We start from the raw sequence: 27,310 nt of genomic DNA, 5'->3' as shown, positions 1-27,310 counted from the left end.
CGGACCGGAAGTCAGCGTTCGACGCGGCAGTGCCTAAGAGGGTGAGTGGCCGCCTTGGCCCCGCGGGACTCACGGAAGCTTTGTCTCGTTCCTGGCTTTCCAGGCTTCTCTGCTTATCCGCGGCCAGCCTCGGCCTCGGGGCCCTGACGATCTAAGCGCCTCGGACCGCCACTAGGTGGCGTCGAAGCTCGATGGCCGCGCCCGGGTCTGCTTTTGGCCTCGTCGGGCCACCGTCGCTTCGCCTCCGTGCTCGGCCACCCGTCCCGCCGCTTCGGGGCCTCCCGGCTGCTCCTTCGCAGCGTAGTCCGCCTGTTCCCCGAGCCTCAGACTCCCTGCCCGAGGTGGCAATGTGCCGCTGAGCCGGGCCAGGAGAAGGTAGGCCTGCCGGCGGGTCTCGCTCTGAGGCGGGCGCCGGAGCCGGGGCTGGGCCAGGCCGGGCGGGGAGGGGGACGGAGGCGCTTGGGGAGACCGTGACGGAGCCCGCGCCGACCCCTCGGCGGTCTCCGCTCGGCGGCCGTCTCCGCTCGGCGGGCCGAAGCCTGAGCTCCGGATCCGCAGGAAGCCCGCGGCCCCAACCTGCGGCGAAGTTTCCTTTTGTCCAGATTCCCGACGGGGCCAGGCGGCCTCCTTAACGAGACCCCGCAGAGCTGGGTCCCTTCTTGCGGAACTCGGGGCGGAATCCCTCGGACCGGATGCTCTCATCTGCCCCCGCTGGATGACGAGGAGCGGCGGTGCAGCGGGAAAGGGCGCCGGGCTCTGGGTCCGCAGCTCGGGGAGGCGGGGATTCCTGCAGGGTGCATGCAGCCGGTGCAGTCCGTGCAGCCCTGCGCCTGGCTGTGAGATTCCCGGCCAGCCCCTTTCCCCCTCTGAGCTGCGGTCTCATTAGCACTAGTGGGAAGACCCGGAGCCCTGCCGAAACTCATAAGTGCTCTGCCTGCCTTGCTGCTGCAAGTAACGGGAGGTGTTAAAGAAAGAGGCCGAGTGGGCTGACCTCACTCCCGAGAGTGGCTCAGCCCGTTTAGAAGCGGCACCTTTAGAGAGCTGAACGTTTAGGCTATGAGTGCGGCACGCTCCCAGCTCTCTGCCCGAGGCCGCTCCCGATGCACCGCTCTCCTAGCCTCCCCTCGTTCCCAGCTTCTATGGTCAGAATAACTTATCTCACCCAGGGTGTAGAAATCCTCTGGTGAGACTTCCAGACAGGTAGCCAGCTCTTTGGGAATGAGCCTTTTCTAAGCAGGTGACCAGCTCCCTAATGATGCTCTTTCAAATAGCTGGAGCGGGTGGTCCAAGGATCTGGGGACCGAGCTCAGCATTTGCAGACTGAGAGGCCCTCCCTCCCCCTCCTCTTTTCCCCCCTTCCTCCCCCCCCAGCTTGCCTGCTGCCTGCAGGATTTTTGAGAACAACTCACAAGCACACAGCAAAACTTTATTGCAGGCCTCCTGCATCATAGGTGTTTAGTCAACGTTTGTTTAATTGAGTTATGTCTTGCTTTGATTATTTTCCTTATAGATTGGTAGGAAATTGGTAGGTATCAGATCAGTTTAATAGTATGACAGTTGCTGGATCAGAATGAAAGTTTTACATTTTAATAAGATGAGAAGGTCAAGTGAGGAGTAACCCTTTCTGAGATAGCTACACAAGCCTATGGTTGTCCCCTCAGGACATTCAGTTCCAGAGCTGAAAGCATACACTCAGCAGATTATTTTCCCCACTCCTTCATATTGCAGATGGAGAAACAATTGCTGACAGCCTAAATCTATTGCTCAAGGTTGTGTGATGGGATATGAAGCCCGAAGTAGAATTAAATTTTCTGACTTGCAGGATTATGTTATTTATATGTAGTGTTAGCTTTGTTGCTGTTTTACTTTAAGGACTTGAATACTGTTGTCTCAAGTGTACTGAAGACTTGAAGACTGGATGTTTAGACACCCAAAATGCTGTTGGTTTGGTCTGAGTAAGCAATTTTAAAATAGGGGAAAGGCCAATTAGAAATAAAAGGTTTAAAAAATGCAGCTTCAACTTTATCAGAAATGGAGCACATACCAGTAATAGCACTGAAAAGATGTGCTGTAATTTGGGAGGGAGAATAAATCATTCCTTGTTTTTGTCCCCTTACAGGACCACAATGAGTGACATTCGCCATTCCTTGATCCGCCGAGATGCATTAAGTGCTGCTAAGGAAGTATTATATCATTTGGACATTTATTTTAGCAGTCAACTCCAAAATGCACCACTTCCTATTGTGGACAAAGGTCCTATTGAACTTTTGGAAGAATTCATATTTCAGGTTCCCAAGGAGCGCAATTCCCAACCTAAGGTATATAGTTAAAATTCAAAGCAGGATAAGTGGGTATCAGTTGTGTAGACATATTAAAACCCTGACTCTCATAAATGTTGGCATACTTTAGTGAATCTTTATGTTTCAGATTTTTTTTTATTATTCTCATTCGTTATTCTGCCCTGATATATATCAGATTTCTCTGTCCATTTGCAACTTTAAAGCTGTTTTAATGAGTCTAATATAACAAAAGGGTAACTAGTACAACCGATGCATACCTAATAAAAATTGCATAAAATAAGCCTAAAAAAATTGAATTTTTTTTTCTTAAGGAAAGGAAAAATCTTTTCCTCTTTAAAGTCCTGATTCTTTGAGGGATTTGATTATTGGCCAATCTAGTATACTACTACTAACATTTATTAGTTAGTAAATATTTATTAAGTGTCTAATATGTACCTCGAACTATGCTAAGCACTGGGATACAAAAAAAGGCAAAAGAGAGTAATAGGGGTGGGGGGCTTACTATATGTAATAATTTGAATTCCCCTTGATTTTCTGGAAGTAATTTATGAATACCAATCACCTTGCTTTAAAAAGTATCAAAGACAAAAAATAGCCTTACTGTAGTTAAAATACTGTAGTCCATCAGTCAGCCAGTGAGCATTTATTAAGCAACTGTTATGTGTACCAGAGATTATGCCAAGTGTTTAGGAATATAAAGACAAAAGCAAAAGTCCTCAAGGAGCTTACATTTGAATAAAGCAGAAGGCATGCATATTTTAAAGTATATGTAGAATATGTAGATATCCTATAGAATAAAGATAAGGGCAGTTCGACATCCATGCTTAATGTTACATTAAAGTTATACTTTTGCCCACCTGTATGACTGCAAACACTGACCCTGATTTTCGGGGTTTATAGCATTGAATTCTTTGAGAATAATCAGAAATCAAACAATAAACAGTAATTGTGATATTTTGATAATAAAATCTGGCAACAAAATGCTTATTTTTTGACATACAAATTAATGTAGAAATACTAAGTTTTATTGGTTTTCCTAATTTTATTTCACAGAGGCTGAATTCACTTCAGGAGCTTCAACTTCTTGAAATCATGTGCAATTATTTCCAGGAGCAAGCCAAGGATTCTGTGCGTCAGATTATTTTTTCATCCCTTTTCAGTCCTCAAGGGAACAAAGCAGATGATAGCCGCATGGTCTTACTAGGAAAGTTGGTCTCAATGGCAGTGGCTGTGTGTCGGATTCCTGTGTTAGAATGTGCTGCATCTTGGCTACAGGTAAAAAAAAAAAAAAGCATGATTCAAATAATAACTGTAAGGATAGGTTCTGCTAAGTCACAAGTAGTTTAATGAGTTTTGTTTTCTTTGATATTATATATATTAATTACTATATTTGAATTATGAATACCCTGAATTCATCTGTTTGGAAATTACCTGTACTGATACAGGAGACACTCTTTATTCTTTAGACAGCTCTTGGGTAGCCTTTATGACTAAAGAAAATACTACCACCTGGTGGCCACACATCTGGAAATAAACTTATAAACACTGCAGCAATGATCCTCTTGAGGACAGCCATGTAAAACAATTTCCTGGTTTCTGAAAAGCCAAACTTGAAATTTTCAAGTTTCTTAGACTCTTCTAGAATTTATGGTCCATTGGCAAAAGATTTAGTAACCTAGAATCTCTTCTACACTACAAGTAAAGCACCAGTGGAGATTATTAATTATAGTATAGTATATTCTGACTATAATCAATGTCCTATATTTTAATATAGCACAAAGCTTCTTTAATTGTGGGTTGTGATCCCATTTGGGGTCACCAACTGAATGTGAGAAGAGGGTTACAAAATTATGATTTATTAGCAATAAATGTTTGGTTTTTATACCTATTTTATATACTTATGTACCCAAGATTACATAAATTTTTTTTAGACGAAGAAGGATTATAAGTGGAAAAAGTTTAAAAAGCACTATTATAGCATTTTAGATATTGTTAATTTCAGTAATCTTAAGGAATTGCCTCTGCCACAGAGAGAATAAGTGATTAAAGGGAATTTCTCCTTGGAAAGTCCCTTTATTAATGAAATCATAGATCTGGACCAGAAAAATTTCTGATATAGTTATTTAATCATTCCCTATTTTGTTACATTGTGTAGTTAGGCATGATATTGGAAAGTTAAAAATCGGTTTAAAATTAAATTCTACAAAGCAAGTTTTTAATAGGGATGACTTTTCTCTTCAATTGAATATGATAGAGAATTTTGAAAACACTTTGTAACTTTCTGAGTAGAATTTTTTAACATACATGAATATGTTAAATTAAATTTTAGCAACTTTTAAACAGATTTTAGTTTCTGTACTTTTCCTTCCAAAAAAGATGCATTGGTAAGCATGGGAATTGTTATTTTGCATTGACTCATCCTCTTGGCATTGATAATATAACTGTTCCTTAAAAAGTACTTATCAATAATCAAAGAAAACTTGAATAATCAGTTTAATAGTTTCTTAAAAATTAGTAACCTGTGTGTGTCTGTATGAGTGTCTATGTCTATGTCTGTTATGACCACCATATAAACCAAAATCGTTGGCTAAACAAACTTATTTCTCAATCATATTAACAGATTATATACTATGCTAAATTTTATAAGTTAAAATAAAAGCTCATTGGATGGTGAGAGGAGGACATGTTAGTATGAATTAGAATATTTTTCAAGTACGTGTAATAATTCAAATAGGCTATAAACAAACTAATACAAAATAGATGTCTTTAGTGCCCTACTTCACTCTGAAGTTTGCAAATAGTTTGATTTATTAAGCACATCCTTTGCAATCTCTTTTACACTTTTAATATGGTTACCAAATTTGTGTGGTCTGCTGCAAAAGAATGTAAGAATGTAGTAAGAGATATCATCTGGAAAATATATGATGGGAAAAGGAGTTGGACTAATTTTATTGAGCATGAGAGATGAGGGTTGCACTGCTATCCATAGGGTTTAAATATCTAATATTCCTCATACTCCTCTAAAATGCCATTTCTTGTTTGACCAGGTCATTGTATGTGATGAGCAACTCTTAAATTAGTGAATATCAGGTTTTATAACCTGGGATCTTGGTAAGGCTACAAAATAATGAACTTTTATATGCTCATATTAAGTCAAATTAGACAACCACTAAAGCCCTATATATTTCTGATACTTCATTTTGTCAAGAAGATTATCCTGAATTTCTCCAAAGCTGTACTGGTAAATCATGAGTGAGGCAGAATCTCTCAGGTTGGAAATGTTTTTATTTAAGAGCTAAGAAACCTAAATTTGTCAAAGACTCATCACTGATTTTTAAAGGCTGTCTACCAAACTGCAATGGGTTTATGATCTGTTGGTAGAGAAAATACCCTTATTCTACCTAAAACTCACATTTCTTTAAAATATTGAAATGCTTCTGTGATCTTTTCTTATTTAAACTTTGAATCATTCCCTGCCAACCCATCTCTATTTCTAAAGAATCCTTAAAAAGAACTATGTCAAGAATTCTTCATATCTTTTCTTTCTGTATGAGGAAAGAACCGTGAAAAACTAATTATGTGCTGTTGTAAAGTACTTGTGATTACTTGTATTATAAATTTTTTTCAGCGCACACCTGCGGGCTACTGTGTGAGGTTAGCAAAGGCCTTAGTTGATGACTACTGTAGTTTGGTGCCAGGATCCATTCAGACATTGAAACAGATATTCAGTGCCAGCCCTCGCTTCTGCTGCCAGTTTATTACAGCTGTTACTGCATTCTATGACCTTTCCTCAGGTAACTTATTAAACAAAATTATTTTCCTAAGAAGCTTTACAGGAAAAAATTAACACTAATTACTTATATCTTCTAAGTTCTCTTTCCTTCTTTGATAATGCCCAAATATCTATCTATATTTAGCACATGCGCAGTATTTTGCCTTTTTTCTTGTTTTATTTACATACATTTTATTGAAGAGAGTTTACATATTTGGCTTTTATTTTGAAAGCCAGCTTGAAGTGGTTTCGGTGGGTGGAATTTCCTCTCATCTTTCAACTATTTCCAGTATATGTTTATGTTTCCTTTAGGAAGTAAGCTGAAATTAAATGATACAAATTGTATTTAGTAAGAATAGACCCTAAATACCATTTCTAATGGAATTTTGTCCTTATCCTTATTGGATCCCTTTCTGGTAGATTCAAATTGTACATAGTAATAGAATGACTTGAAAAGGCATTCATTGTATTATAGATTACATAAATTGTAATTTTTAAACATAACTGGTTTTGGGAAAAAGGAAGAAGCAGGGCTGTGCCTATGTTGAGAGTATGGTTTTCTTTTGAATGTCTTCTTTCCTTTAGAGGTGAGAGTTCATTAGTCAGATGTCATGGAGGACCTTAAAAATCTATTGCGTGGCATTTGGATGAAGCTTGCAAAACAAAACTTTCCATTGGGAAAGTACCACATATGTATCCACATGTTTAAATTACAATTCATGACTATAGAGATCACAATGACTAACAAGTAGTATATTCTTCAATACTAACCTTAAAAGCAATTCATTGAAACTACAAAAATATGACTTTGTTTATTCTGCAAGAATGAATATTAGCTAGACTAAGTAGCATTATCCTATCACCAGATTTCATTTATTTAAATATTACTGTTTCATTCAGCTTGTTCTTTTGCTGTTTTATTAAACACTTTAATTAGTTCTATAATTTTTTCTAAAAATGATTGAATAAATAAGTAAATATAATCTTTGCATAATATGCCTTCCTCACAACTTCTTTGCTACCAAAACAGGAAATTAAATAATAACTAAAGTGTCCCTTCCCTAGCCTTTCACTTGATTAGTTAAAAAGTATCACTAGTTGCTTGTTTCATTTATTTTAACAAGCAGTTTTAATTTAACACATAATTTAATTTAATTATTGCTTTAGCCTTATTAACTCTTTGGAGACTTAGAATTGCTACAGTCACAATTTCAACTCATGAGAAATAAACTTTGGGGCATAAAAACTTATGTTGTTACCTTAAAATTAGGATGCATTGTGTATCATAGATGGTAAACACAGCATGTCATTTTTTCTTGTTACTTTGGTAGTTTTATTCTACCCCTTAATTTTTACTGACATTTCTTCAAACATTTGATTGCCTAATTTTGTTTAGTGTGTTAACTTGGATAAAAAGTTGCTTTCAAATTACTGGTTACTGTTTCTTTGTATTTTTCAGCCACACCTTTAGAATAAAATTAAAGACACTTTATATAGAATTATTGGGCTGCCTTTTAGAAGGAAATTGACCAGAGTTTTATGACAAACTCATTTAGGATAAAAATGTTTCATGTCACTTAGATTAGTTAATAGACTTAGAGCTGTACAGATTTATATATCTGTACATGTATGGGTACACAAATCTTATACAGGTCCACAAATACTTTTATGCTATTAACTATACAAGTGGACAGATATCTGTAGGTATATATACCCAGTAACTTGGACTTTCTTATAAATGAAACTCCAAGTTCTCTTAATTTCCATTGGTTCATTGTTCAGAGGAGCATTTCATTCTAGGAATTACCTCTATTACAAACACTTATAAAAATTACAGTGTGGAGGAATGATTCAGGCAAGTGCAGAAGTATTGTACTAGTCAGGCTTTGGTCAGGATATTCTCAGGGATTAAGCTTTGGTGTTTTGGTGCTTGCTTAGTCTCTAAGGTTTATGACTTGTGGCCTTGGGAACTGAGTACCCTAGGTGCAAAAGATGTACCCTTAGAAATAGACATACAGGGACATAATTATTCTCATGCTTACTTTCTTGAACCTGTGTGGGGCATTGTGCTTTGGAAGCCTGTTGGTAGAAAGTATTAAAGCTCGTTTTTAAATTGAGTTTACTCTACGCTGTAATCAAGGTTGTATTTAACCGCCTACTTCTATGGCATCTTTTATGTCTCAGTGGACCTTTTCTTTTTTCAGATGAACTAATTCCACCTTTGGACTTGCTTGAGATAATCGTCAACTGGATCTTTGAGGATCCCCGTTTGATTCTCATTACCTTTTTAAACACCCCAATTGCAGCCAATCTCCCGATTGGATTTTTAGAGCTCACCCCACTCACTGGACTGATTCACTGGTGTGTGAAGGCACCTCTCGCTTACAAGAGAAGAAAGAAGACCACGCTACCAAATGGCCACATGAACAATAAAATCGCCAAGGAGTCTGTAGCAGGAGTCGACAGAGACTTTCACCTTTTGTACTCAAAACTGCATCTAAGTGTTCTGCAGGTTCTGATGATGCTTCAGGTGCATTTGACAGAGAAGAATTTATATGGACGGCTGGGGCTGGTCCTGTTTGACCACATGGTTCCTCTGGTTGAAGAGATTAACAGATTGTCTGATGAACTAAATCCACTCAATGCCTCCAAAGAAATCGAGCTGTCTCTCGATCGCCTGGCACAGGCTCTGCAGGTGTCCATGGCATCCGGAGCCCTGCTGTGCACCAGAGGTAAGCCAGTGCAGCCTCTCGAGAGCTGTGTCACTCATTACAGGAGGTGATTGGGTTTGTTCTTAATTGAGGTAAAATTCTTCTAATTGAAAGGAGGAAATTATGATAGATGGTTTAAAAATCTAGGCCCAAAAGTGGCCAGGGTAAAGACTGCCCTGGCCATTTTTTGGATGTAAATCACACAGATGAGTGGCTGGCATTCTTGGTATCATAACCAGGAGGATTGAGAGCTTATCGCCAGATCCCTGATATGCCTCCTGGTTTAATAGGTAGCACTGATGTTGTACTTGAAGATTTGCAAAGGACTTCACATCTTTTTTTTCATTTGTTCCTCATCACAGGCTTTTCTGTTTTGAGATTTGAACTTGAGTCTTTCTAATTCAAAATTTCACATTCTAGGGGCCAGTTAGGTGATACAGTGGATAGAGCACCAGCCCTGAAGTCAGGAGGACCTGAGTTCAAATTTGTTCTTACTTGTGTGACCCTGGACAAGTCATTTAACTCCAATTGCCTCAGGAAAAAAAAAAAAATCCATTTTCTCTCTCCATATGACCAGCTTTTACTGGTCTTGTGATAGAACTTAGGAGTAAGTGGACAAAAATGTTTGCTCCTTAGTGCCAGACACTTAGCATAATTGGAAGGGTATAGTCTGGATAGATGTGGAGATAGCCATTGTTATATCAGGAATCCTTTGGTTTTTTTTAGAGACCTTTTGTTCTGAGGTTTGAAAATGGAGTGAGAGCTGCCTGAGTTTCACTGAGTTTTACAGTGACCTTCATATTAGTACTAGGTACATTTTTGGAAAAGAGTAGCTTGAAAAAAAAAAAAAACCAGTAAAGGATTTTTTTTTGGAGGACATTCTCCAGTTGAGCCATCTGCTTTGTTTCCCATTCCTTGCCCCCTCAAAGTATGATGTTTTTAATATTTTTGGTATATATTGATTAGACTTTTTTGCCTTTAACTTTCTTTGGTATATATACCTAATATTTATACCTATTTTTTGCAAGTTGTTCCCTTTACCTGAAATGAACTCTCCAAAATTCAATTTAGAATCCCTAAATTCCTTCATAGTTTAGCTCAGATGACACCTACATGAGACATTTCCTGATTCCTTTGGCTATTACTGCTTTACTCTTTAAATTACCTTGTATTTACTTAGTATAGTTTTAAATAAACTTATGTGTGTACTATGCCCTTCATGAAGAATTGAACAATGTCATTTTTGTGTTGAATATTCAATGCCTGGCATAGGGCCAAGTACTTAATAAATGTTTGAATGGTAGTGGAATTGCTAGGCCCTGAAATAGTAAATTTTCTTTCATTATTCCAACTAGAAATTCAGAAATGTTAGGATATGTCTTAGTTCCATGTAAAAAACATCACTGTGCCTATTTTTATAGAACCTCTACAGCATTAATTGTATTCCTGTGTCTTTTTTTGAGTTTGGCCAAGTTGCAGCATCTTAATTGAAACAATTGTTTTAATCTGCATTTCTTTTACTGTTGCTGAGTTCAAGCAGGCTTTAATGTGGTTGTTTATAGTGGGCAAACCTTTTGAAAACTATGTCCTTTGCATACTTAAATCCTTAGGTATAAAATAAAATAACTAAATCAATATTTTAAAATGCTGAACATCAATATATTTAAGAATTTTATTATACTCCTAATATCATGCTTAACTCTATTAAGCAACTTTAATCTTGTTTAGGGAAGTTGAGTAAATGATTTGGTGTAATCTTCAAGAAAATTATTTCTTATCACTTCTGCTTAGCATTTATATGATTTTTAATCATTTGGGGCTGCAACATTGTCAGATGATGCTCCATTCTGCTTTGTCTTTTCCTCATATATTGACAATGCAGAATCGTGCCTTGTGTGATATATAGGCATTAATTTACATAGGACTTAATCAGCAAGCATTTTTTCTTTTTTTCTTTTTAAAATATATGCATAATTTTCAACATTTACCCTCGCAAAACCTTGTATTTCAAATTTTTTTCTCCCTCCTTTCCTCCACTCCCTCCTTTAAACAGCAAGCAATTTAATATGTTATTAAACATATGCAATTCTTCTTTATATATTTCCACAATTATCAAAGCATTTTATTCTTTATATTACTATGTGCTGGGTACATATGTAAATTTATGCAAAATAAAAACAAGGGGGAGGCATTTGGAGAACCAGAAAGAACTTCATATTGAAACTAATACTTAAATTGAGTTTTGAAGGTAACAGTATTTTGAAGAGGCAAAAATGAGAAGGAAATGTCCTCCAGGCATGAATGACTCTATAAAGACTCAGAGATGGGAGATGGTGTTTTCTATACTGTGAAAAAGTAAGGAGATTGGTTAGTCAGTTAATTATTGTGTGGAGAGGAGGAATCTCTATATAATAGGGCTAGAAAGGTAACTTGGAGTCAGTTGTGAAGGATTTTACATTGGTTTGTAGTGAGCCCTTGAAATTGTCAGTCAGTCTGTCAACAAATATTTGTCAGTTTATTGAGTAGAGAAGTGCTTGGTCAGAAAATCACTTTGGCAGGTATCTAGAGAATGTCTTGGAGTATATGAAAAAAAAAATTGAGGCAAGGAGACTGTTATACTATTCTCCTTTTGAGTAAATGACTTGTTTGCTAGTAACTAATGTTCATAATGTGGTGGTTTTATGACTATATGTATTGCTGCTAGATTAATTTCCTTTTTTTCAAAAAATGGGTGATGTTTTCTTTTAGATGTATAGCCATTCATATCTTTGTAACCTTTTAGTGTAAAGTTATCCTAACTTACATGGTTAATGTGTATATCACATATCACATCATGTATAGCAATGTATATGTGTAAAGCACTTAAAGTCCTGTTGTAGCTTTCTGATTCCTTTCTGAGTGTGATTAAAAGTTTCGTTTTTAGTCTTGTACCTTGTGTCATCAGAGCAGAACTGGCTTCTAACCTGTAATTGGCTAGAGACAGGAGAATCAGGACACAAACAGAAGTTTAATTTCAAAGTGAAGAAAGCATTTGCAAGGAGAAGTCCTCTTGAGGGGTGGGTTTAACATCCTGGGGCAAGGCAGTGCTTTATACATCTAAGTGGGCTGAACTATGACAAATCATTTCTTAGGGCTTGAGAAGCATTTCCCCTGACAAGCTCATTCATGGACATTGCAAGTCCTGGGTCTTGTGGGAACAGTCTCCAATTTGATTGTCTCACAGAAGACACAGAAGTGTCTTATACTCTATAGGACCAGCTGGAACAGGTTGCAGTATCTGGTTTGGTTCACTTGGCAATTACAAGGAACAGGGATTGTGAGCATGTCAAGAAATGTTATTGATATTGGTTCTCAAGTCCCTGGAAAATAGGAGGTGTTAAAATCATAAACCCCCTCAGTGAATACTTGGTGCTGGTCAAAGCAAGACACTTTGTTAGAGAGTGAGATCATCTTGGAGTACAAAGAATTGTTGTTATGCCAAGCTCAGGGCATATGCTTGCTGTGTCTTAACTCTGGAAAATAGGGTATCTCCAATTTAAACATTTACATTGAGTCCTGTCTAATAGAGGTACATTGTTAACTGAACAATTGTCTAATAGAGGCACATTGTTAACTGAACACTTTCTTAGTCTGTGGGAGATAGGGGAGAGAGCCTGAAGCCAGAACAGAGTAGCTAAGAGCCTCCTGGCCTGTGGGAGATAGAGCTAAATGGTAAACAGGAACAGTTTAGGGAAATAGTGTACAGAAAGGATAGTCCCAGATGTTTCATGTACAGGTCCCTGGATATCAGACAGATATTCTAATTATGGTAAAGTAATTTCAATCTCTGTATCATTATCAGTACAATTTTTGTGTATAGTTTAGTTAATCTTTCATTAATAAAACCTCAGAACTTATTACCAAAACATAGAGCCTGAATTTCCATTATAATTTTGGAAGCTAATCATATATAAATACAAATCATATACAAAATATATAGTCCTTAGATAAAACAATCTAATCCTGTTGTTTTTTCCAAAATCTACTATTCCACTTATTTTAAAAACTTTTGTTTTACATCTTTGCCTTATTACCTTATCTAATCATTTTCCACTTTGTATGATATCCCTGTATTATCATTTGACCACAAATATAGATTAAAATTGTAAGATCCTCATACTTAAATCCTATTATAGTAACTCAGATGTTCCCGTATATTATTTAATAGTTAGTATTGTACTTACAAAATTTATCGACTGTAAAAATTTGCTGTAAAAGAAAAAAGAGGGACATAGTTATAAGAATGTCATATATCTTAATAGAGGGAAAAATTCTCAGGTCTGTTTGATTCCAGGCATGAATCATATCTGACAGCCAATATGTAGTCACAGAGTATCCTCTTCAGTGAGGAGATAGAACAATGGGGAAATAGTGTCTAGAGGATTTTATTTATGTATCCTAAGTTATCCTGAAAATTTTTCCCAGGCATAGACATCACCTTTAACAGTTCCCAGACTGTAGCATGTTGCTATTTTCTACTATTGGATTCATGACAATTCCAACAACTATAGTGTAATCAAGCTCAAAATGATAGTACATTTATAATCTTGGGAATTTTTTTTATCTTAAAAAGCAAAATTTTACTAATTGCAGCTTAGTACTTGAATATATTTATTGATGTTTCCCTCACAGTTAAAACTTTTATTAATCATTTACTTATAAATAAAGCTATATCTTTAAGCTTTTATAAGATTTAATCCTCATTTTTACTTAAAACAAATTCTACAGAATGGATACCCCAAAATTTACTAAGATTTTTCAGAAAGTGGACATGACTTTCTTCAACAATGAGATGATTCAAACCAGTTCCAATTGTTCAGTGATGAAGAGAACCATCTACACCCAGAGAGAGGATTGTGGGAACAAGTGTGGTTCACAACATAGCATTTTCACTCTTCTTCTTGTTTGCTTGCATTTTATTTTGCTTCTCTTTTTTTCTTGTTTGACACGATAATTATATAAATATATATACATATATTGGATTTAACATATTTCTACCATGTTTAACATATATTGGACTACTTGCCATCTAAGGGAAGATATGGGGGAAGGGAAGTAAAATTGGAACATGGAGTTTTGCAAGGGCTAATATTGAAGAATTGTCCATGCATATGTTTTGAAAAATAAAAATCATATATATACATACATACATATATATATACATACATATATATATATATATATATTTCTGAAAGGAGTGAGTTCCTGTTATTACCCCAAAGACTCAGGACATTTCCCCTTAACATGACTAATTGCCCAACTCCTTAATGATTAATCTCCACACTTCCAGAATCTGCTAAGATATTTTTAGCAGTTCTACAAACTTTGCTTATCTGACTTTTTTCTGTAATTCCAACTTGACCAATGTTGTAATGACAGAAAAAAATGTCTTACAGGATTTGTTTGTTTTTTTTTTCCCTTATAATCTAATATTCCACAGAGAGCCTAAAGTGGAGCTAGTCTTGTATATTGCATCTAGTCATGGATATTGAGACAACTGCTTCAGCTTTGAAAGTTCATTAATCTTTCCTAGTGTTTTCTGGCTACAACCCCCAGAAGTTTTTCTGGTTGGCTAAATTTTAAATCTTTGAAGGTAACAGAATTCAGCTCCACACAATATAACACAAACTTTTCAGACAGCAAGACAAATACAAACAAAAAAGCATGCAAATCTAATTTTACTTGGTTGACTCACTTGGGCCATACAGAATCTGGGATATACATGGGGAGTAAAAATTAAAAAAAAACAGAGGCACAGGTCAGAAGCACATAGAGGGGCCAAATTACAGAGATCTGCCATTCACAGAGTTAACCAATAGAAACAGTTGGTTAGGGGAAGCACACTGAAGCATGCAGGGGGGAAAAAAACATCAAGAGACATACAGCAAATTTATAGAGACTTGCAGAGAATGGAGGTGTGAGGGGCTCTGCAAATTTCCTCACAAAGAAAGGTGAGCTTGCTTATTTAAGGGTGAGCCCAGAGGTTATGAGCAGCAAAAAGTGGTGGACTCACTGGACAAGGGAGGAGTTGGACTCTGGAGAAATCCCTTTGGTGCCTAGTCTATCCCCACTAGTATCACAAAGTTCACTTAGCCCTGTTCTTTGTCAAATCCCACTTCTGACACCAGTTAATGTCAACTGAACCAGAATTGGTCTCTAATTTGTGGGTGGCCAGAGCCTAAAACAGCAGGCTAGAGGCAAGAGAGTCAGGACACAAACAGAAGTTTAATTTCAAAGTGAGGAAACAAACACAAGTGAAAGTACTTCCGTCTGAGAAAGAGGGCTTAACATGATGGGGCAAGGCAGTGCTTTGTAAGTGGGCTGGACAAATCATTCTCAAGTCTTCAGTAGCATTTCCCATGGCAGATTCATGTATGGACAAGGCAGCTATTCCTGGATCCTGTGGGAGCCGTCTCCAACTTGATTATCTCACAAGATACAAAACCAGCAAAAATAGGTCTGCAGTACCTAGTTTGGTTCACTTGGCAAGTACAAGGAACAGGGATTGTGAGCATGTCAAGAGATTGATTGATATTGGCTCTCAAGTCCCTAGGAAATAGGGGAAATTAGAATCATAAATCCCTCAGTGAAACCTGGTCAAATTAAGACACTTTGCCAGAGGGTGAGGTCATCTAGAACACAAAAGATTGTTGTGCCAAGCTCAGGGCACAGCCTGCTTGCTGCTTTTTAGCTCTGCAAAACAGGGTGTCTCCAAATATTTTGATACCTGTGAAGTATAGTTTGGGGAGCTAGGCTACATTTATAGTTTTAATTTTTCCCTTATCTTGGGAATATAATTAAGATGAACTGATTGGTTCTTGCCCAAAACTCCCTAGGTTGTAATTTGAAATTATGTGGCCAACCCACATCTGTGGTACTCCTGTCTATCAGAGTTTCAGATTATTAACTTTTTTGGAAAGTTAGATTATTAACTTTTAGGGAAAGGTAGAGAATTCAACCTTTTATTTTTCTGGCTGACTTAATAGACTAGTAATATGAGAAATACTATTTTGGGCTTCTAGTTTTTTATGTTTATTATACTACTATATGATTTTAAATTTTCTTACAATTTTATTGCATGCAATCTAAATGAAGAATGTTGTTTATAAATGAAGAATGTAGTTGTGAATAAATGGCCTGGATTTTCCACTCTGCTTTCAGAAGGGAGAGCTTTTCATATTCTTACCAAGCATTTTTGAAAAAGTCTCATTGCTTCTTCCTCTACCTCACTTCTTCAAGACTCCTAAATTCATACTCAGATAAACAAAGGTGTTCCTATCGTTATCCTTCTCTATCAGAACTCTTCACTGTGCAAGCCTAGCAACACATTGCCATCCACATTTAAGGCTCTGAGAATGAATATATGTGGTAGCTTAAGAAATATATTGGAGAATGTATGAGTACATTCTTGTCCTACATCGTACATTCTCTTCTGTGTGCCCAGATCTTCTGTGTATGCACACTAAAAACTCTTTACTTTCTACATTATGTAAAAGGATAGACTCCATATGTATAAGAAGAGGATAATTTAATACTTATTGTATAGATTTGCCAAGGCTATATTTGTAAAAATGATCCCTTTGCAATATCAAGATTTATGCCCATAAATCTGACCAGCAAGCTAAACTCTAAAGCCCATATTTAAAAAGCTAAATTATTTGTATTAGTTTTAAGAGACATTAACCAAGGTTTAATAAAGTGCCCTTCATTCTGTGATTTTATAATTTTACTGAAATAAAAGAAAGATCCCTTCCTCTGCAACCAGTACAACAGATAGGAGTCTACCACTGTAATTATTGTATTATATTAAATAATGTACATACATATGTATTATAAATATTATATGCTGAATTCATTGCCTCCTGATTTTTTTGTTTGTTTTTGAAAGCCTATTGACCAGAAAAATCATAGAAAACATACAAACCATTTTTATCTTGTATCTTTTCCCTAATTATGTCTCTTTTTAATTTTAGATGACTTGAGAACTTTGTGTTCCAGGCTGCCACATAACAAGTAAGTTTCCATTTTAACATTTTAAACAGAATTGTCTGAATTGGGACCTTGTTATGAATGTGATGTTTGATTTTAAATCAGATCCTTTTTCATGTTGAAATCTTATTATCCTTTTCCTATTATCAAGTATTTTTGAGAATAAATAGTTTGGTTAAACAGAGATTCTTACTAACATTTTTAGTCAACATGCATGGTACGTACACAGTATACTTAATTCTGCTTTTTGTTATTCAGATTTGGTGAATTGGAGATTTGGTTACCATTTCTAAAAGCATAGATTAGACCCTGGCAGATTCATTTAAAATTATGTTACTATGTAAGATTGATTATTGGTACAAAATATAATTTATTAATTTATAGTGAGAACTATAGTTGCTGGAGGGAACATATTTCTAAATCCTAGTCATATACTTTTTCTACACCATTTGATACCTGTCAAGGAGGCCAAAAGTTGCCTCAGTACAAACTGTTGGCTAAAGACCAAGTAGTTATGCCATTCAAAATATTTGTCTGTAAGTCAAGTTATAGTCAATTCCATGACAATTATAATATCAGAGAACTTGGAACTGCATGGTTGTTTAGATTACTTTAACAGGTTTAAATTAGGTCCTAGAAAAAAAATCACTTGTTTCCACTCTTAATACTCTGTATTAAGTAGGTAAAGTCCTGTGTCAACCAGTAAGATAACTCTCACATTTTTTAATTACATTGTTTACATGTCTGATATTAACATTTTCTTTTCAAATTGCTGTAATACTGTGGCTTTTTCCTCTATGTTCACAAGGTTTTTTTGCTTTTCCTCTGTTTTCACAACTTTTATCTGATATTCTCAGATCATTTATTTTATTCCTTTTGTGCTTTTTAACATCATAATCATTTCCCAATATTTTCTTCTCTATCTTGTAACTAAGAAAAGCTGCAGTTAAGTAAAACTATTTGACAAAGTCTTATAAGATATTCCACATTCCACAGTTATAGTTACCCCACCTACCTCAAGGCAGGAAGTATATTATATCATCTTTTTTCTAGAACCAGGATTTCTCATTGCAATTAATTTAAGTTAATTTGCCTTCACTTACATTATTATAGTTATATGTTGTTCACTTGATTATATTTTCACCTTTCATCATTTATACTTTCTCAGGTTTCTGGGTTCTTATCATTTCTTATGCAATAGTATTTATCTCATGTACATGTCGTTTGGTCAGATATTCTCAGAAGATACCTATTCCCTCTTCCCACCTCCATTTTCTGGCTACTATAGAGTGCCACTATAAATATTTTGTTATATATAGTATCTTTCTTTCTGAGAAATTCCTTGGGGAATTTACCCAGTAGTGAGATCAAAAGGTTACAGGTTATGAAAACTTTTAGTTATTCCTGTAGAACAGCTTAAAATTGTTTTTCAGAATGGTCACATCAATTTACAGCTCTACCAGTTGTTTTCCCATAGCCTCTCCAACACTGACTATTGATATTTTTTATTATCTTTGCTAATTTGATTAGCATGGGCAGGACCTCAATGTTGTTTTCAATTGCAATTACAGTATGACTCAGTTGATTTTTGTCACATAGTTGCTTTGTATTTCTTCTGAAAACTGTTTGTAGTCTTTATTTATTCAGGAATAAAGGTTGTAAATTCTTGCCATCAACTAGAAGTAGGCTGATATCCTTATTTTGCACATAAAGAATATATATTTTTTAAATTTCTACTGGGACCCATAGTTTTACACTGATATGAAATAGTTATAGATTGTCCTCCCAATTAGATGCTAAGCTTCTTGACTTTATGGATCATGCCTTATAAAGGACTTTCTTCTAATTTCTAATATTAGAATTTGTTTTTTCAATAGCTATAGCTGATGAGCCAGAAGGTTACAGGCATAGTTCAATTTTCACTTTATAACTTGGATATGGTTGCCTTTCTTGTCTAAAGTTATAAATGAAGGCAGTGGAATTAATAATGGGAAGGGAGTCTTAAAATTGTCAGAATGAGAAAAATATATTTAGCCTTTGACTTGTTTAATTTTAGCCTTTAACTTGTTTCCTATTCAGTTCAATTCAAACAAATATTTAGAAGGAATTAAACTGCCTATCTAGTCTGTCCCTTTTCTAAAGAAGAATACCATATCAGCATCATAAAGATTTTGAAGATCTCTCTAAGAAAAGTCCTCCAGAGAGCTTAAAATTTAATTGTTTAAGAATAATTTAACATGGTTAAATGGCAACATGGTAGAAAACTATGACAAAATGAAAGTTGTAGAATCTTAAGAGATCTAATTTAGTCTCTTCATTTTTAGTAATTATTGTTTGTGGGTCATTTTACATTATTAAAATGTTTTATGTCCTTTGTTTAAGGTGTGGTGCTAGAATTTTAAATAGTTCACAATAGTTCACTGACATTTTTATTTGGCACCTAGATATCTAGTATTCCTGATAACTTAGATATCAACTGAGAAGTCCAGGAGAGTTGGCTCACCAAAGAGCCTAAGTCATAAATTATAATATGAAGATGTGATGTGATTTGTCAGGTCACTAACCATAAAAAAGGAGAATTATTTGAGGTTATGAAAGCCAATCCCTGAGAGGCTTATTTCCTTCCTACATTAGAAAAGTAGAGGAGTATTAGCACTAAAGCTGTAGTCACAAGAAAAGGATCTGAGGGGCTGATAAGGGAGGAGCGGGGAAGATACAGCTAGAGAATCTCTTTGGGTCTTAGTACAAGGCCAAGACTTCTATAGCAGAGACCCTGCTCACAAGCTCAAGCATATAGTCTCCACAGCCTAAATTGTGGTGATTAACATAGTAGGTGACAGCTGAGTGTATGGAATGTGCTATGCTGTAAGATAGGTGACAAAATTTATATAGTAAAAGACATCATGGAGAAGCATAAGAATGGCTATTGACAAAAGAAAAATTAAAAAGTCTGATTTTGAAAAAGTACAAGAAAAGGACAATTTTGTGACAGTAGGTTGTTCGTATTAAATATCAAAGCTCAGGATAAGTGTTCAAATGATTTGCAGACTAGAGCACCTAGACCATGTTTTCTTTAAGTATTTCTAGATCAAAGAGTACCTCTCTCTCTCTCTGGCAAATCTCTCTCCCTTTTCCTCCCTGCTTTCTTTCCCTGTCTGTAGAAAAATGGGTGCCCTCTGACCCTTGCACTAAGAAACATTCAGAGAAAACATGATTTAGGTGATCTAGCCATATGAAGTTAAAAGCCTTCATTTGTGTTTGTCTGACATGAACAGCATGTGTACTCACATATACATGTGAGAGTGATTGTTCTTGACCCAAGGATAGAAACTGAACTGGGACTAAAATTAGGTAATAAGAGATAGAGGTGGGATGTATATAGGAAACTATGTAGCATTTCCATTAATTTCAATTCCACAAAAGCCCATAATTTCTGTTGATACTTTTCTTCATGTTTATTATGTTCATTTCCAAATATATTCTCTTCCAAAAATCAATGAGTGAAAAAAATTTTCCTCAATTCCTACAGTGTACCAGGGATGGGGGATACAGCTACAAAGAATGAAACAATCTCTATTTTTAAGAAGCTTACATTCTTTGGGGAGAGACAATTATATACAAGAATGCATAAATATAGTTAATAAATATAACTATATACAAAACAATTAAACATAAGAAGCAAATATATCTCAGCAGTACCTTAAAGTAAGAGGGCATCTCTTCGGTAAGGAGGAGAGTAGATTCTAGGGATGAGGAAATGCCAGTACAAAACCAGAGAGATGACAGATGGGATCCTTGTATGAGGAACAGAGGGAAAACTAGTTTGGCTGAATCACAAATTTCAGCAGAGATAGTAACATTTATTAAGATTGGAAAGAGAGATTGAAACCAAATTGTATAGGGCTTTAAGAAAGGGAGGGAGGAAACATACACTTAGGTACCTGCTATATTGCAGGCATTGAGTTAAGTATTTTACAATTATCTCATTTTTATGATTCTCACAACAACCTTGAGAAGTGCCATTACCTCTGTTTTCCATTTTAGGAAACTGAGATAAACAGAGGTTAAGTGACTTGATCAGAGACACACAGTTAATAAGTGTCTGAAGTCAGATTTAAACTTGGGTATAGAAAGTAGGAGAGGTGGGATCAAATGCACCACAGGAGGGCTTGACTTTGGCAAAGAGAGGGGCTTCCTCTTTGTCAGAGACTAGGGGAAAGGAAAAAAGAATTCGAGATATCAGGAGGTTTTGAACTAAAGAGAACAGAAGGGGGCTCACATTTAATGACCTTAGGATTATTTTTTCCCCTCAGTAAAATGAGTCATCCCTTGTAAGAAAGATTAAAAAAGAGAAAAAAAATTAAACAAAATAAACCTGCAGCATTCCATTTCATGTCATGGGTCCTTGCCTCTGCAGTAAAGAAAAATGCATTTCTTCAATTCTTCTCGGGAGCTTCTTGGTTATCATAATTAATTTCCTGCTGTTTGTATTGTAATCATTGTGTTCGTTGGTTTCCTGGTTCTGTTTACTTCACTTTGCATTGATTTATGTAGGTCTTCCCTTGAAAAGCATTTTTAAAAAACCATTATTTGCCTAGAAATGCTGTGTAATTGTAAAAGGTCTCAGAAGAATTAGATTCATAGATAACTAAAGAATCAGATATAAATGTAAGTAGGCTGAAATATATTGTTAATGATTCATATGCATAAGAGAAGTAGCCAAAAATAGATCATCAAGGAGACACGACTATGAGAAAAGAAATTGGTCAATTTTTGTCATGAGAAATAATAAGTGAACAATTCCAAGGCTGCATTGGTTTCCCAAAGATATTAAAAGAGCCTAAAATTCTTCACCATATTAATTGTAGGGAGAGACTTAGCTAACTTTTTTTTTTTTTAATAACTTTTTATTGATAGAACGCATGCCAGGGTAATTTTTTACAGCATTATCCCTTGCATTCACTTCTGTTCCGATTTTCCCCCTCTCTCCCTCCACCCCTTCCCCCAGATGGCAAGCAGTCCTTTACATGTTGAATGGGTTACAGTATATCCTAGAAAAAATATATGTGTGCCGAACCGAACAGTTTTCTTGTTGCACAGGGAGAATTGAATTCAGAAGGTATAAATAACCCGGGAAGAAAAACAAAAATGCAAGCAGTTTATATTCATTTCCCAGTGTTCTTTCTCTGGGTGTAGCTGCTTCTGTCCATCTTTGATCAATTAAAGCTCTCTTTATCGAAGAGATCCACTTCCATCAGAATACGTCCTCAAACAGTATCGTTGTTGAGGTATATAATGATCTCCTGGTTCTGCTCATTTCACTTAGCATCAATTCATGTAAGTCTCGCCAGTCCTCTCTTTATTCATCCTGCTGGTCATTCCTTACAGAACAATAATATTCCATAGCATTCATATACCACAATTTACTCAATTATTCTCCAATTGATGGACATCCTTTCATTTTCCAGCTTCTAGCCACTACAAACAGGGCTGCCACAAACATTTTGGCACATACAGGTCCCTTTCCCTTCTTTAGTATCTCTTTGGGGTATAAGCCCAGTAGAAACACTGCTGGATCAAAGGGTATGCACAGTTTGATAACTTTTTGAGCATAGTTCCAAATTGCTCTCCAGAATGGCTGGATGTGTTCACAATTCCACCAACAATGTATCAGTGTCCCTGTTTTCCTACATCCCCTCCAACATTCCGCATTATCTTTCCCTGCCATTCTAGCTAATCTGACAGGTGTGTAGTGGTATCTCAGAGTTGAGACTTAGCTAACTTAAAGGCAGGTCTTTTGCTTCATCTTCTTCAGCTGTTGATATTGTGTATCATACTAAACAATTATGCTGATAGTTCATCAGTTCCTATGCACTCATTACCTGACCAGTCCATCTTTTTTTTTAAATCATTCTTTTCCCTCATGATATTTTTCATATCACTTCTCTTACATAATTCTTTGGCAATGTTTTGCAGTCTGCTTATACTCATCTCAATTGGCCTTTAGATGACCTTCAGTTTCAATTCTTTAGAGATTGATATTCTAATAACTTGTGCTTATCCAAGCTTAGGAGAAGCTTAACTCATGAAACCAACTTAAACAGTCTTTAACTTTCAGTTATCCAGAAAGTGATCTTTTCTTATCCATTCCAAATCTGCCAGGTAGCTAAGGTGTTATTGAATTAGAATTGAATGGTTTTATTAGTTACTCTCAAGAGAACATGAGAACATTTTAATGTTTGAGTCACTATAGAAGTATAGGACAAAACAAAACTATATCATTCATTCTTCATCCAAGGAACATTTAGTAAGCAGCCACCATTCATGGGGTGAGCTACAAATACATATAGTTATATGGTCTGCTCTCAAAGAAGTCACGCAGTCTTCTGGGGATAAGAAGGCACATACTCAGGTAAATGTCATACAAAGAAGTACATTAGTGCTGTGAAACCAACTAAAGGAGATTTGTAGTTGGAAGGGATTAGGAAAGTGACTTTCAGGTGGATCCTGAGAAAGGTATGGGATGTCAACAAGAGAGATTGAGAAAGTGGAAAAAGTCTTATGGACTCCCACAAGTAGATTTTATATGAGATGAATATTTTAGGGCAATTAGGAAGTTATATTCTCTGGATCTCAATTGTTCCTAGTTGATTGTGCTTCCAGCATCTAAAACTTTGTAAAGTGTGAAAGTTTCTCTGTTAATTTTATATATATCCCTTTGCTTTTAACAGAGTGTATGCTATCAACTGTACCGTCTCTCTTAGTTTTCGTTTTCTTAAACAGTGCAGAATTAGCAAACTAATATTTCTCTTTTCCTTTTCAGTCTGCTTCAGCTCGTGATCTCGGGTCCAGTGCAACAATCAACCCATACTGCACTGCCACCAGGATTTTATCCTCACATTCATACTCCTCCACTGGGTTATCCTGCACATGCTGCACACCCTGCAATCCCTGCACACCCAGCTCATCCTGCACTCCCAGCCCATCCTGTACAGACGTTTATACCAGGCATGACTTTTCCATACAGGCCTATCCGTTAACTGACCCATAACTTCCGAAGAATCACAAATCCATTTTCCTTTACCTGGTGGATTTGAGATGAAAGCCTTACAGAGAAGAGGATTACTGCTTCAGTCTATTTTAAAAACAAGATCTTTTTTTAAAAAAAAAATTCTCTTCATCTCCAACAGAACTATACAGATCTATAAGATTTGGTATTCTTCCAAGATAGCAGTAGAATGGGCACTAGGAAGAAACAGATGGTTCACCATATTAGCCCTAAACTTGGACACATTCTTTAAAATCTAAACTGAATGGATGAAGGAAAAAATTACGGCCCCTCTGCAAAGTGATTTTTCAGTTTTTGTTTCTTTTCTTTTTAGTTTACAAGTCCTGTGAGCCTGTTGTTAATGAACAGCACCATTGTATTCAGTTGTCAGTGTGTAATTTCAACGACACACAGCTGTCTGAGTCTATAATGAAAAGTGATTGGTTTTTTCCTTTACTGAGCCTTCTCAGAAATGAGAAGCCCAGAAAAGAAATCTAGTCTAAGATGCAGGATTTGAAAATTCATTTCTCCAGCTGCTCTCCTTTCCTTGTAAATGTTTGTAATGAGGCCCTGGAAGATACAGTGTCTATTTTTGCAACTATATAGAATCCAGAGATTGATGTGTTGTGATTGCAAGGCACACATGGCACTTTCCACTGTTAAAGGAAACCTGTAAAGATAAAGATTGCCCCTACAGTCTAGGAAAGGCACATCCTTTTGTTTTCTCTAGGTCTCTGAAATTTCCTTTTATCTGTTCAAATAAATTTTTTAAAAAAAAGAAATCTTGTAGACTTTATGTTAGTATACTATAAAAAGCCAATTTAATTTGGTCTCAAATTAGATTTCTGCTTCCATGATTGATCATCATAACAAGGAAACTAAATAAATACGACTTTTAATTGATCACTGACAACACACTAATATCTTGCTTGTCAGTGAAAGTAATGATTTTCTGCTTTGGGTTTGCTAGTAAGGTGCAATATTTACAACATAACCCTTCATTAACAAAAATGGCCCATTGAATTATGGAGTTTTTCCTAGTACATTAGTAGAAGTTCTGTAGTGCTAGTTTTAGAAGGAGTAAGAAAATATTGATAAAAATCAGTTAACATGTTATCATTGCATAAGTAAACAAAATTCGAGGAAATGAGAGGGCAGCAATGAATGGCTGCAATTTCATCCTATGAAAATTATGGGACAGATTGCTGAACTTTAATTCTATGACTTAGCTACTCATGGCTTCCTAGTCGAAGATTACTTAATTTCTAGAGGACCATACCAGACTACTTATGCATTCCTGTGTATTTTTTATTCTAAAGACCAAAATTTCAAACATCCTACAAAAGTACAATATACAACATCCAAAGTGCAATGAAAGTGCCGTATTTCATTTATTGACTAACAAACCTTCTTTTAAATGTTTCCTTAAACTTGGAAAGAAGTGGTGCTAACCTTGCTATGTAACTTTTCTTATAGCAGTTCAGCTTTGAATCATCTCTGGAACCTATTTTTCCAATATTGTTCAGTGACTTTAAAAATGTTTGCAGAACAACAAAACCAAGATTTTTCTATTTTTTCAGTAGTTTTTAAAAACTGTTTATTGTGTGGGAAATCTGTTTCTCCCAATTTCCCATTTTAATACCTGAAGAAAATAACCATTCCTTTAAATTTGATTTCATTATGATTATTGATTGAATCTGATTCCCTTTTAAATCAGAGTCATAAATTGTTTATTATTTATATAAGGTACTGTTTTTTCAGGGTTTGGAGAGGTGTGCATGCCTCCATCTCTTGCTGAATGAGCTTCAAAATGTATGTAGAATTGAACAAGATCAGAATGATGTTTTTTCCATGAAATGGAAGAATGGTGCCAGCTGCTTGTGAAAAGCACCAAGAGACATCTAAATTACACTACTTTTGCTTAGAAGGAATTGTTCCTGAGTAAAATATGACACTTCCCTGGCCACTCACAGTACTGTTGAAAAACTACCAAGTGCTTCTCTAACTCGTCTTTCCTGGCTCCAGAATCCAATATGAATGACCATATTACTTGGTACTTTGCAAGAGCCAGGGGAAAAATTTGTCTGGAATGAATGGAAAATGATGTTTCATTTTGGCAGTCAAATGCAGGCAAAATGTAGGAAGAATGAAGCAGATCCTTTGTATGCTGCCTTTGTGGTGATGAATTGCTTAATACTTTAATAATGTAGTAATTTGTCAGTCCAAAGGTGTGATTGGGGCCATTACTGAATCTATAATAGTTACTCAGAAGCTCATTTAACTTGAGGAACCTACATTTGTTAACATTCTTTAAAGTAAGTAGCTTTAAGAATCATCACAATTTTCTGAGTGGTATTAGGTTAAGACTTAGTGAAAAAAGTCATTATATCCTTTATCTAAGAATACTAAATTGGATAGCCAGGATGGATTAGCTAGGTCCAGGATAGCACCTCTTAAAACATGGATTCACAGAATGTTAAGCCAAAAATTGGAAGAGACATTAGAAATCATAATATAGTACAACCTCCAGCATCTGGAGAAATCCCTTTTATAATCCCTCTGTCAGTCGTTCAACCTTCTAATACTAATAGTGATTAAGAGCTTGCTCTCATAAGCCAGCCTTCCATTTTTAAAAGAACTATAATTATTAGAAAGTTCTTATTTTAAATCAGAAGTTGCCTTTTTTTTTTTTTAAACGTTCTCCTTTTGGTCCTCCTTCTGTTTGCCAGAGCTATACAGAACCAATTTAGTCCTTGTATGTGATAGCCCTTGTAATATTTGAAGACCACTAACCTTTTTTCCTCTAGTTCTCTTTTCCTCGTTACTAAGAGCCTTAAAAGTAATTTGTTTTTATTGTATAGGGGTCTTAAAAAACATCCCTTGTTTCCACTAAATTAGGTTTGTATCATGGCTAGCACCCATACCATTAATAGCAAGGAGCTCAACTTCCAATTATACTGGAGCATGATGGGATTTATGGGACTAAACTAAAATCAAGTGTTGTGAATAATTAAGAGTGATAAAATGCTGAGAGTTTGTCTTGAGTTACATATTTTAACTCCTCTGTTGAAACATGTTATACCATCACTCACTTAGTTTGATGACTGTCATACACTATTCCAAAGTCATTGACCTTTCTATATTAAACTCAGGGCTGTTATGTTTTATGCGGGGAATATCGAGTAAGGAATTGTTGAGTGTGAATATTAAGGGAAAATAATATTCCTTTATGCAAGAATTTGCACTTTTGACTTTGAGAAGTTTCTAAATCATGCAAGTGCTAATCCAAAGTTATTTAGATTGGTTGGCAACAATAGATGGTTATTTGAAGAATTTCCAATCAGAGGGTAGAACTATTGGCAATAGTCTGGTATTTTGGATGTTAAGTGCAAACATTGACTACTGATTGCATTAAAGTTTCTGCCTTTATAAACATCTATGTAAAAAACAA

The 27,310-nt window shown here is 36.0% G+C and overlaps 1 protein-coding gene and 1 long non-coding RNA gene across 2 annotated transcripts; one reads left to right on the top strand and one right to left on the bottom strand.

Moving 5' to 3' along the window:
* The first annotated feature begins 52 nt into the window (after positions 1-52).
* INTS15 (integrator complex subunit 15) lies at positions 53-27,310 on the top strand. Its single transcript, XM_051967129.1, has 7 exons — positions 53-375; positions 2,120-2,318; positions 3,354-3,575; positions 5,929-6,094; positions 8,277-8,804; positions 16,796-16,835; positions 23,635-27,310. Exons 2-7 carry the CDS (start codon positions 2,127-2,129, stop codon positions 23,849-23,851), a joined length of 1,365 nt encoding a protein of 454 aa, XP_051823089.1. The 5' UTR covers positions 53-375; positions 2,120-2,126; the 3' UTR covers positions 23,852-27,310.
* On the bottom strand, positions 3,487-23,625 carry LOC127541874 (uncharacterized). Its single transcript, XR_007948495.1, has 3 exons — positions 20,511-23,625; positions 13,007-13,031; positions 3,487-3,569 (listed from the first exon to the last, which is right to left on the bottom strand). It is a non-coding gene; the product is annotated as an uncharacterized LOC127541874 (long non-coding RNA).

Source organism: Antechinus flavipes, chromosome 1, assembly GCF_016432865.1.
Source record: "Antechinus flavipes isolate AdamAnt ecotype Samford, QLD, Australia chromosome 1, AdamAnt_v2, whole genome shotgun sequence".
Lineage (NCBI taxonomy): Eukaryota > Metazoa > Chordata > Mammalia > Dasyuromorphia > Dasyuridae > Antechinus > Antechinus flavipes.
Note: the sequence above shows the minus strand (reverse complement) of the source record. Positions and strands in the feature narration are given on the sequence as shown.